The sequence below is a fragment of the Myxine glutinosa genome, chromosome 4 (assembly GCF_964187855.1).
Source record: "Myxine glutinosa chromosome 4, kmMyxGlut1.1, whole genome shotgun sequence".
In the NCBI taxonomy this organism is placed as follows: domain Eukaryota; kingdom Metazoa; phylum Chordata; class Myxini; order Myxiniformes; family Myxinidae; genus Myxine; species Myxine glutinosa.
The window spans coordinates 141,499,017-141,511,729 of NC_136264.1; the positions used below are offsets into that span (position 1 = coordinate 141,499,017).

The following is a 12,713-nucleotide window of genomic DNA, read 5'->3' on the forward strand; positions in this document are numbered from 1 at the left end:
TTATCCAAGAGAAACTGAGGGCAGCCAGCATACAAAGAATTACAATAGTCTAGCCTTGAGAGGACAAGGGCACAGACCAGAGTTAGAGCAGCTTGAGGAGTAAGAAAGTGGCGAATGGATGCGATCTTTCGCAGCTGAAAGTATGCTGATTTGCAAGCTTGAAGTACTTGCTTGGAAAATGTCATGTTACAGTCGAAAACCACACCGAGGTTCTTGGCCGACGAAACAAAGTTTACATCGGTTTCACCAACATGAATAGTGGTAGGAAGTGAACATTGTAGAGGACATCTGTGCGATCTTACAATCATAGACTCTGTTTTAGCATCGTTCAGCTGAAGTTTGTTTTGGGTCATCCACGCCTTCACGTCGGCAATACAGCCTTCTAACACTTCAACAGTGGGCACGATTTGTTGAATCGTGCTTCCTTTGTACAGCTGATTGTCGTCCGCAAAGGCGTGGTGATCAACTGAATGTCTGGCAACAAGATCAAATAGAGGCTGAGTGTACAAAAGAAACAGGATAGGTCCCAGGACTGAGCCCTGGGGAACGCCAAAGGAAAGCGGAGAAGGGGCTGATTTCTGGCCATTGACCATCCCGGTGTTTCACAGGCAGGATGATTCATCAATGTGTGTGCCGGCCCTTAGATGGGGATTAAACTGGGCATTCCATCTGCCGGCATTAGTTGATGGATGCGAAAGATCCAACAGTGTCCTTCACTCAGATTAGGCAAGCTATCGCCGGGACCATGACCAAATTCCAGCTCTAACCTACAGAGGGCACTGCATCAGCGGCACAGCCACGCCCTGAGCCAAAGATACTACCCTGCAGTCGAAAGAAGAAGAATAAGTTCTTCTTATGAACCAAGTTACTCCTGATGACTCCATATTTGCTCTTTACTTCTGGTTCCTTCTGATGACTCCAATATAGTATTTGGTTTTCCGTTTCATTACGATTGTACCAAATCCTGATGCTGTGTGGCCTGTGCTTCCCCGCTGATGGGCCTCTGGTAGCTTGTAACTGTTTGTTACTTGCAAAATCGAAGATTTTTCAAGTATATTGGTCGGTTGTGTTTGTGACTCTGTTAGTTTGTCACCGGCCTACAGGTCACAATTTTCAACCAAACTTCACCAAGTGGTAGAGTTGGTCAAATGCAAGAAGCCTATTGTTTTTGGGGTCAATAGGTCAAAAGGTCAACATAGGCCAAAGGTCACCAACTTTGCTAAGTTTCTAAAATCCTCAATTTTCATCCGATTGACTTGAAATTTGAAGACCACTTGCATATCTGGTCATTGAATTCAACCACCAATAAATTTTGAGGTCAACATAGGCCAAATGGTCAACATAGGCCAAATTTCTAAAATCCTCAATTTTCATCCAATTGACTTGAAATTTGGAGAGGACTTGCACATCTGGTCACTGAATTCAACCACCAAGTATTTTTGAGGTCAACATAGGCCAAAAGGTCAACATGGGCCAAATTTCTAAAATCGTCACTTTTCATCCTGTTGACCCGAGCTTTGATCAAGATTGTAAATTTAAATCTTCATGAAATGGCCAATTTGCTGTATCAATGGTAAACTTTTGGGGGAGGGCGTATTTTGCAAGTATCGTGCTACGCATGACGTTTTCTTGTTACTTGCAAAATCGAAGATTTTTCAAGTATATTGGTCGGTTGTGTTTGTGACTCTGTTAGTTTGTCACCGGCCTACAGGTCACAATTTTCAACCGATCTTCACCAAACTTCACCAAGTGGTAGAGTTGGTCATATGCCAGAAGCCTATTGTTTTTGGGGTCAATAGGTCAAAAGGTCAACATAGGCCAAAGGTCACCAACTTTGCTAAATTTCTAAAATCCTCAATTTTCATCCGATTGACTTGAAATTTGAAGACCACTTGCATATCTGGTCATTGAATTCAACCACCAATAATTTTTGAGGTCAACATAGGCCAAATGGTCAACATAGGCCAAATTTCTAAAATCCTCAATTTTCATCCAATTGACTTGAAATTTGGAGAGGACTTGCACATCTGGTCACTGAATTCAACCACCAAGTATTCTTGAGGTCAACATAGGCCAAATGGTCAACATAGGCCAAATTTCTAAAATCCTCAAATTTCATCCAATTGACTTGAAATTTGAAAAGGACTTGCATATTCTGTTACGTGGTCCCCTCGGTGACTACCTGGTCTTGGTGACCCCCGGACCGTGAGAGGACCTTCGCCAGCAAGTAGTATTATATATATGCGCTTTCGCAACGCAATCCCTATGAATTCCACCCAAGAGAAACTGATGTGCAATGATATATTTCCAGGGTAAGGATAGCATACGATTTCAATGATACAATCACGGATATTCCCCGAGCAATCAACAACAAACAACCATCAACAATTCCCCAATCCACAATCAATTCCCTATATGCTTAAGATGGCCATCTTATATAGGTGTGTCCACTTCTGTACTCACGACCCCCTTTTGGTCTCTGCCCCTCACAATGTCTCTGGGCCCCTCCTGACCGAGATGCTGGTCGGCGTCGCCGCTCTCGGGCGGTTGAACGAACCCCGGGTGGACGTGTTTCCACCGGGCAGGTATCGTACCAGGCACCGCGGCTGCAGCCCCTCGTGGCCACGCGAAGCGGGTACGGTAAATCAAGCCAAAAGCCCCACGCCGCTTGCAAGGCGTGTTAGGCCCCACGTGCGACCCGTACGCGTCTGTTTAGACGGTGCCGCGAACGGTGCCAGACGCGGGGTCGATGCACGGCCCCACGTCAACTTGACGTCTCCACCGGGTAGGTACACGTCCCGGTAACTCCTCTCGCCAGACGGGCTTCGGAACGCCGCTTTTCCACGCAGCGCAAGGTCGATCCCACCTTTCGTCGGAGCGGGACGAGGAAGAAGAAGAATCGTCGCTTTTCTTCCTCGTGTCTTTTTCTTCTTCCGTTTCCGGTCACTTCCGTTTCCGGACACTTTTCAGAAGGGCTCCTGACCCTCCAACCACAACAACCCTTAATCTACTAAACATGGATAAGCAAAGACCTGAATGGTAATTCACATACATTCACATAAATATGTAACAATCTCGTCACTGAATTCAACCACAAATTATATTTTAGGTGAACATAGGCCAAAAGGTCAACATAGGCCAAATTTCTAAAATCCTCAATTTTCATCCAATTGACTTGAAATTTGAAGAGGACTTGCATATCTGGTCACTGAATTCAACCACCAAGTATTCTTGGTCAACTTAGGCCAAAAGGTCAACATAGGCCAAATTTCTAAAATCCTCAATTTTCATCCAATTGACTTGAAATTTGAAGACCACTTGCATATCTGGTCACTGAATTCAACCACCAAGTATTTTTGAGGTCAACATAGGCCAAATTTCTAAAATCCTCAATTTCCATCCAATTGACTTGAAATTTGAAGAGGACTTGCATATCTGGTCACTGACTTCAACCACCAAGTGTTCTTGAGGTCAACATAGGCCAAAAGGTCAACATGGGCCAAATTTCTAAAATCGTCACTTTTCATCCTGTTGACCCGAGCTTTGATCAAGATTGTAAATTTAAATCTTCATGAAATGGCCAATTTGCTGTATCAATGGTAAACTTTTGGGGGAGGGCGTATTTTGCAAGTATCGTGCTACGCATGACGTTTTCTTGTTTGTCTGTCTGTCTGTCCGTCTGTGAACACAATATCTCAAAAAGTTGTGGACGGATTCAGACGAAATTTGACAGAGACGTAGCATATGTGACAAGGACGAAATGATTAGATTTTGGTCAAGATCTGAATATGGATTCGCATATGAGAGTTATTTAATTTTTCTAAGTGATTCTTCACCATTGGGAGATAGGGCCAAAAACGATACATAGCAGGATATCTCAAAAAGTTATGGATGGATTTGGATGAAACTTGGACAGGTTGTGTGTGTGACAAGGAAGAATCGATTCAATTTTGGTGAAGATCCGGATCCGGATCCAACTAGCAGAATTTTAAAGTGATTCTTCACCATTAAGTGATATGGCCAACCAGGTGGGGGTATGTTCTCTTACTTACTTACTGCGTCGAGCTTGCTCAGCATTCCATGACACGTTTCTTCCATTCATCTCTGTCACTCATGGCATTAGGTAGTTCGTTAACCAGACACCCAGCATCATTTGTAAGCTGATCGATATATGTTTTCGCAGGTCTCCCTGGTGCCTGTTTGGTATGTTCTCTGGTGCCTGGTATGTTCTCTACTAAGTGCCATTCTAGTTTCTTTTAAAATAAAAACCGTTACGAAACAATGCTAAGCCTTTGTCGTTTTGGACAAAACCCCAAGATGGTGGTGCTTCTATCTTCACATCTCTACAATTTATGGAATTTGAGTGATTATAGATTCTCCTTAATATGAACTTTTCCTTGATTTATGTTATTGTAACAATTTTGCCAGTCACCTTATAAAACAACTATTGCAAAAATTTTTTTTAGTTAACGTGATGTCATAGTTTAAATAATGATACAAACACCAGAAACAATTATGCAAATGTAAAATATACAAACAACAAACAACAACAGGCATTTTAAAGCCATTTTCCCTGCAAGAGCGGGGGTTAGCCTTGCGGTCCCCATGACAATTTTCTCCATTTTGCCCTATTTTCTGCATCTCCCCTTGTTAACCCCCTTGCCCGCATTTCTTCTTCGACCATCTTTAGCCAAGTCTTTCTCGGTCCTCCCCGTCCTCTACTTCCTTCTACATTCATTTCCATCACTCTTCTCAACCAGTCACTTTCATCCTTCCTCAACACATGACCAAACCATCTCAACCTGTTTCTCTTCACAGCATCAATCACAGGCTCTATTCCCATCATCTTTCGCAATTCATCATTTGTCTTCCTCTCTCTCAACGATACTCCACACATCCACCGAATATTTTGCTACCTCGGAGACATGCTGAATGGAGAAGGTGGATCAGACTCGGCAACGGTTGCTCGAGTGAGATGTGCATGGAAGAAGTTTCGGGAACTGAGTGGCGTGCTGATGATGAGGGGAGTGTCGTTGAAGCTGAAGGGAAAGGTGTATGCTGCATGTGTGAGAAGTGTTATGATTTATGGGAGCGAGACATGGGTAATGAACGTAGAGCAGCAACGAAGGTTGGAAAGGGTGGAAATGCGAATGGTTCGACGGATGTGCAGAGTATCATTGAGAGAGAGGAAGACAAATGATGAATTGCGAAAGATGATTGGAATAGAGCCTGTGATTGATGCTATGAAGAGGAACAGGTTGAGATGGTTTGGTCATGTGTTGAGGAAGGATGAAAGTGACTGGTTGAGAAGAGTGATGGAAATGAATGTAGAAGGAAGCAGAGGACGGGGAAGACCGAGAAAGACTTGGCTAAAGATGGTGGAAGAAGAAATGCGGGCAAGGGGGTTAACAAGGAGAGATGCAGAAAATAGGGCAAAATGGAGAAGATTGTCATGGGGACCGCAAGGCTAACCCCCGCTCTAGCAGGGAAAATGGCCTTTAAAATGCATGTTGTTGTTGTTGTTGTTGTCCTCAACCAGTCACTTTCATCCTTCCTCAACACATGACCAAACCATCTCAAACCGTTTCTCTTCACAGCATCAATCATAGGCTCTATTCCCATCATCTTTCGCAATTCATCATTTGTCTTCCTCTCTCTCAACGATACTCCACACATCCACCGAACCATTCGCATTTCCACCCTTTCCAGCCTTCGTTGATGCTCTACATTCATGACCCATGTCTCGCTCCCATAAATCATAACACTTCTCACACATGCAGCATACACCTTTCCCTTCAGCTTCAACGACACTCCCCTCCTCGTCAGCACGCCACTCAGTTCCCGAAACTTCTTCCATGCACATCTCACTCGAACAACCGTTGCCGAGTCTGATCCACCTTCTCCATTCAGCATGTTTCCTAGGTAACAAAATGTTTTCACACCTTCCAGCTTCACGCCGTCTCGAAGATCCAACTCAACATTTCCTCCATCTGCAGCTCCCTCTGTGCACACCTTACACTTGAATGTAGCTGCCACACTGGTTAATGACCCTTTCAAACCACTACATTTTTGATGAACCCACTCAGCGCACATTGTACATTGAATGGAATTCACTCCAACACCCTTCCTGCACACAGCACACGGCCACTTCCCAGTTCTTTCCACCTCACCACATGCTTTACCACTTGCCATCACCTTCGTTTTTCCGATATTCACCTTCAGACCTTTTGTCTCCTTACATTCCTTCCACTTGTTCATCTTCTCCTTCAGTCCATCCATACTTTCTGTCATCAACACCAGATCATCTGCATACAACAACTCCCACGGTAAACCCTCCTTTACGTTCCGAGCAAGCACCTCCTTCATAGCTACAAATAGTAGTGGACTTAGTACCGACCCGTGATGCACTCCCACCTTCACCTCAAACTCACCACTGTTCCCGTCCTTCTTCCTTACAGCTGTGCGCGCTCTTTTGTACATTGTCATCACTACTCTGATCAACCATTCCTCCACTCCTAACTTCCTCAATACCCATGTCACTACTTCACGTGGAACCCGATCGAATGCTTTCTCCAGATCAACAAACCCAAGAAACAACTTCTTCCTCTTCTCCATGTACTTCTCCTGCAACTGCCTCACAATAAAAAGCACGTCTATCGTTCCTCCTCTTGGCATAAATCCAAACTGCATTTCGTCAATCTTCACTTTCTTCCTTATCCTCCTCTCCAAAACCCTTTCCAATACCTTCATTCCATGCTCCAATAACTTTATCGCTCGATACGAGCCACAGTCCAGAGGGTCACCTTTCCCCTTGTATAGAGGGACGAGGGTACTCAGTTCCCAATCCACTGGAATGCGGCCTTCTTTCACCACCAGATTGCAGATCTCTGTCATTCTCTTCACACCCCAATTTCCCGCTGCCTTCAACATATCTCCCACAACTCCAGTCGGCCCTCCCGCTTTTCTACTCTTCATTGCTTTTATCGCTTCCTCAACTTCCTTCTTGGTTATCCTCTCTGCCGGTCCTAAAACTGGGTTACTCTCTATGTTGCCATCCCATTCATTCTCTGCATTCACAGTATTTCCATATATCTCTTCCATCTTCCTTTAATTCCATCTGGGTCCACAACGATTTGTCCCACTTTATCCTTCAAGCAACTCACCCCCATCACATCACACGTCTCTTTCGCTATCTGCTTTGCAATCCTGAATACGGCTCTCTGACCCTCTTCCAAATCCAAGCGTTCTCCGAACGTTTTCCAACATGCCTCCTGCACCTTTGCTACCTCTTTCTTTGCAGCCTTCTTGGCTGCCTTATAACTTTCATGCTCTGCCTTTTCTGCCCCCATACCCTTCGCCTTCTGCCACTCCTTGAACTTCTTCCTCTTCTCGTCAATCTTCTTTCCAACTTCATCATCCCACCACCATGTTTCCGAGTGCCTCGGTGGTCCTTTTGTCCATCCACATACCTGACCAACGGCTCCCAACAGACTTTCTTCAATCGACATCCAACCACTTTCAAGCTCAACCACATTATCCTCGACCATACTCAGCCTCTCTTTTAATGCCTCCCTCACTGTCACCTCTTTCAACCTCCACACCTTCATTCTCGGTTGGTACTTCACCCGCCGAGGTCTTCTCGCACCTTTCACCCTTTTGTCGCAGACAACCAAGTGGTGCTGTGAAACAGCCTCCTCCCCCGGGATCACCTTTGTGTCCTGGAGGTGCCCCCTTTCTGGCCTACGCACCAGCAGGTAGTCAACGGTTGTCGTCGACCCACCTGGCGTGTATGTAACAAGCTTATTATCCTCTTTCTGGAACTGAGTATTACAAATCAACAAATCAGCTCCATCAGCAAACTCCAAAATCCTTTCACATTCTCCATTTCTCACACCATATCCGTAACCCCCATGAACTCCCTCAAAACCGTCCATACTCCTTCCCACATGTCCATTTAGGTCTCCTCCTACCACAACAACTTCCTCATCTTTCATGTTTTCCATCAGCTTCTCTATCGCACACCAGAACCTGTCCTTCTCTTCATCGCTCCGACCAACCTGCGGAGCATATCCCGAGATGACGTTCACCAAGAGCTTTCTAATCATCATTTTCACCATCATCAACCTTTCACTCACTCTAGTCACACTCACCACACTGTCCACAAACTCCTCAGAAAACAGGACACCAACACCATTCACGCCTTCTGGGCACGCTTGCCACACAAACTTGTATTTCTGTCCCTGCCTACCCTTCACCATTATCACACCACTTCCCTTCCATCTCGTCTCTTGCACACAACATATGTCCACTCTTCTTCTGACCAATACTTCCACCACTTCTCCTGATCTCCCTGTCATTGTCCCTACATTCCATGTCCCAAACCTCAGAAACAGATCTCCACGTCGGGCATCAGACGTTTCGTCGTCATAAATGGATTGATTTCCACCCTTGCTTCGATTGGGTTCCCCACCTTGAGTTTTGACGAGAGGGAGTGGGGCCCACCACCGGGTACTTCGGGCTGTACCCTGCCCATATGTAGTTGTAATTGTCATGGTTCTCCTTTTGAGGCAATGTTTTTATGGCCGGATGCCCTTCCTGACGCCAACCCTTTTTGTCGCCTTTTACGACATGCAGTGATACGGTGTACCTATTCTAAACCGGGGTACACACCGTTATGTCAAAACTTTAGGTGGCGGAGGTAAAAATAAAATCCAAGTGTGGAATAAAAACACAAAACAAATAAAAACGTAAATATCACCTTGCCGAATGTCTGGAGGATGAGGCAGCAAACCTTCTTCAGAAGCATTATCCTCATTACTGTGGACTTTAAGGGTAGATAGCTTGCTCGTAAACACGACATTAAGGGCCGAGTCATGCAACGGATCTGAAAGCTGGACGTGATCATAAGTCTTTGTTGTTGGAGTAACAGTGTCCGGTGATGCCTCATCAAATGGTTCCTCAATCTCCAAAGAGAACACTCGGGTAGGTTGAATAATGAAGTCTTTTGACTTTTTTGTCAGATTTTTGTCATCAGGCAACTTTTCAACATGCTTAATCCCTTGTTGAGGGTACTCAGCATTTTCCCTGCTTCCTGAGATATTCGTCGAAGATAAGTTGTCGATCTGCCACGAAGCATTATTAACATTACTGCCATGTACATTATTAACTGCCACAAAGAAAAAAAAAATGCATCAAATTAAAAACGTGGACAATAGGGTGTCAAATGCATCAGAATTGAGAGGAAACCACAGAAACATGGTAGCAGAGGGAAGGGTGGAAGAAAATAAATATTTTTAAAACGTCAAACATCCAATGCTAATAACTAAATAAGGGGATTCTTGTTTTTTCAATAAGGGGAAAATAAAAGAGTGGGTGGAGATAGAGTTATATTGTGGAATCAAGCACAAAAATGAAAAGCTCAGACCAAAAAAAGTATTAGTCATCAGCCAGGATTTTACATGTCCAATACTGACCTGAGATGAAAAAGCACAGAAACAAAAATAAGGAGGGTCACAGAAATGATATTAGAAGACATTAACTGCAAACAATAAATAAAACAAGACCATTCATCATAATCATCATCATAATCATCATCATCATCATCATCATCATCATCATCATCATCATCATCTACCATGCCCTATGCCAAGCGTTTGTCCTGCCAAAGCAGTTACAATCATGGTCAGTTCATCACTCAGACTCAGGAAGTCAGGGCAGGAATTTGTAATTTGGCCATGGTGCCAGCGATAGCTCGCCTGCTCTTTATAAAGGACACCGTGGGATCTTTAACGTCCACCAATGCTGGCAGACAGGACGCCCGTTTAACATCCATCCGAGGGCGGCACACACATTGATGAATCAACAACCTGCCTGTGAAACACTGGGAACAGCTTATAGCTGGGTTGGAATTCAAACACAGGTGAGACAGCTTAGAGGCAAGTGTGCGTGCCTTTAAACCATCATGCTAGCCAACAACTGTTGCGATAGCTATTCCCGATTCTCAATAAATTTGCGGCGTGGAAAGGTCATCCAGACTACATGGTTGGAAACCACAGGTTGATAGCTATTTGCCAAATGGCTTTGACACAATCTTTCTTAATATATAAATTTTGCTTCAGGTGAAGAAGCGAATAGTCATAAAAATATGTGCAACTAGAACGCCACTCAGTAGAGCGCATACTCCCGCCGTGGGTTTAGTTGGAATAATACGTTTTGTTTAACATCCCCTCTCCCCAAAACAATAAATGAAAAAGAAAGTAAGCCCTAACTGTCAGAGAATTTATTTTGATATATCTCGGAATTAGAGAAAAACATCATTTAAGAATAAGAATAAAAGCGTTAATGCAGTAAAACAGAAAAAAAAATTCCCCAAAAAAATTCCTGGATCCGGAATAATATCCTGAGCTTCACCAAAAACTAATCAATTCTTCCTTATCCCAAGGGCAATCATCCCACCAACTTTCATCCAAATCCGTTCAGAACTTTTCCAGATATCTTGTTCACGAACATGCGAACACACACACACACACACACACACACACACACACACACACACACACACACACACACACACACACACACACACACACACACACACACACACACACACACACACACACACACACACACACGATCGAATGCATTACTCCCTAGCGGGAGTAAATATTATGGACATTAAAATAACTAGGGCATTGCCCGTACTATATCTATATCTAAAATTATATCCCCCCCCTCTATTTACATGAAATGGTTTGGTCCAAAGCGAACGGCTTGCGAGTACGGTGACAATCCCCCCCCTCTATTTACATGCAATGGTTTGGTCCAAAGCGAACGGCTTCCGGAGTTTGGTAAAGAAATCGCCATCGCGTGCACAAACGCGCAGGAAAGCGAATGAATCGCAAATTCGGTTTTATTAGTTTTAAAACATAGTTTAACGCCAACATAGTTTGCAAACGTGAAATAAATGAATACGCTGTCAAATGTGCCATCCGAGGCAGAGTGTGTCCTCCACGTTCGGCACACGCGATCGTTCGCTGCTCTCTGATTGGTTGAATCGTTTTTTGGACATAGCTCGGTAAGTAATTGTCCGATTAATATGAAACCTTGAAAAGGCACATCCTCGGGTCCCCAGCAATATACCTGGCAAGTTTAAAGTATATCGGACCCGTGGTTGTCGAGAAACAGCGGTCACAGACAAACAGACGTACAGACGTACAGAGATTACTGGAATTATAGATAGATTAACCTCGTATGTTAAGCAATAAAAGCAGCACAAACTCGACACCAAGGTTAAATGTTGTAATGAGATAGTAGAAATAAAATCGAGACATATAAATTCAGACCCTTCTGAACACATCACATGAAACGTAATCAGATTTTTTTTTGTCATCCACTTAGTGCCATTATGAATTAACTAGTGGGGTCACCCGTGGGAATCCCACGGGCATGGACGTGTGTGACATTTGGACATCTTGATTTAGATGCTGCACATTAAATTTTACAAAATGGTTACTGGCAATTCATCAGATCCAGAAATGGTGTAATGAACACAATTTATTTATTTCACATAATATGTGCCCCTCACTCCTCTCCACCTGATACTCTCCTCTCTCCACCCTCACGCCTCTCCAATCCCACTCCTCCTCACACCCCCCTCCAATACCTCCTCACATTCCCCTCCAATACCTCCTCACATTCCCCTCCAATACCTCCTCACACTCCCCTCCAATACTTCCTCACACTCCTCTCCATCCCTCACACTCCTCTCCAATCGCTCCTCACTCTCCTCTCCAATGGCTCCTCACTCTCCTCTCCAATGGCTCCTCACTCTCCTCTCCAATCGCTCCTCACTCTCCTCTCCAATCGCTCCTCACTCTCCTCTCCAATCGCTCCTCACTCTCCTCTCCAATCGCTCCTCACTCTCCTCTCCAATCGCTCCTCACTCTCCTCTCCAATCGCTCCTCACTCTCCTCTCCAATCGCTCCTCACTCTCCTCTCCAATCGCTCCTCACTCTCCTCTCCAATCGCTCCTCACTCTCCTCTCCAATCGCTCCTCACTCTCCTCTCCAATCGCTCCTCACTCTCCTCTCCAATCGGCCCTCACTCTCCGCTGCAATCGGCCCTCACTATCCGCTCCAATCGGCCCTCACTCGCCGCTCCAATCGGCCCTCACTCTCCGCTCCAATCGGCCCTCACTTTCCGCTCCAATCGGCCCTCACTCTCCAACCCCTCGCTCCTCACTCTCCAACCCCTCGCTCCTCACTCTCCAACCCCTCGCTCCTCACTCTCCAACCCCTCGCTCCTCACTCTCCAACCCCTCGCTCCTCACTCTCCAACCCCTCGCTCCTCACTCTCCAACACCTAGCTCTTCGCTCTCCAACCCCTAGCTCCCACTCTGCAACCCCTCGGTCCTCGCTCTCCAACACCAAGCTCCTCGCTCTCCACCCCTCGCTACTCGCTCCGCTCCCGTCTCATTTATTTTGGAAATGGAAGTTTCCACGCAACGCATGAATTGTCACGATCCTCAAGAGGAAGTGTCTCGTAATCATCAAATGACAAATGGCAAGTAAATTACATTGTGAAAATTAAAGATTTCAAATAAACCTATTTAAAGTGTATGCACACATAACTAATAAGAAAAAAAACGGAGAAATATCTCTCGTTAATTTCCTGAAACATATTTTACTTCCGGATAATAATGTTGAATGAAATAA

At 44.8% G+C, this 12,713-nt stretch overlaps 2 protein-coding genes across 2 annotated transcripts in view; both read right to left on the minus strand.

The window, feature by feature from the left end:
* The window catches only part of RWDD4 (RWD domain containing 4), a 204,791-nt gene that overhangs the window by 149,444 nt on the left and 42,634 nt on the right, over positions 1-12,713 (minus strand). The gene's annotated exons all lie outside the window — the stretch shown is intronic.
* The window catches only part of POLQ (DNA polymerase theta), a 163,809-nt gene that overhangs the window by 140,150 nt on the left and 10,946 nt on the right, over positions 1-12,713 (minus strand). Inside the window, exons 3-6 of the mRNA XM_078775107.1 lie at positions 8,759-9,122; positions 6,343-6,368; positions 4,088-4,253; positions 959-1,027 (exon numbers count right to left, since the gene is read on the minus strand). Coding sequence (XP_078631233.1) covers positions 959-1,027; positions 4,088-4,253; positions 6,343-6,368; positions 8,759-9,122 — 625 coding nt within the window. The remainder of the gene's footprint in view (positions 1-958; positions 1,028-4,087; positions 4,254-6,342; positions 6,369-8,758; positions 9,123-12,713) is intronic.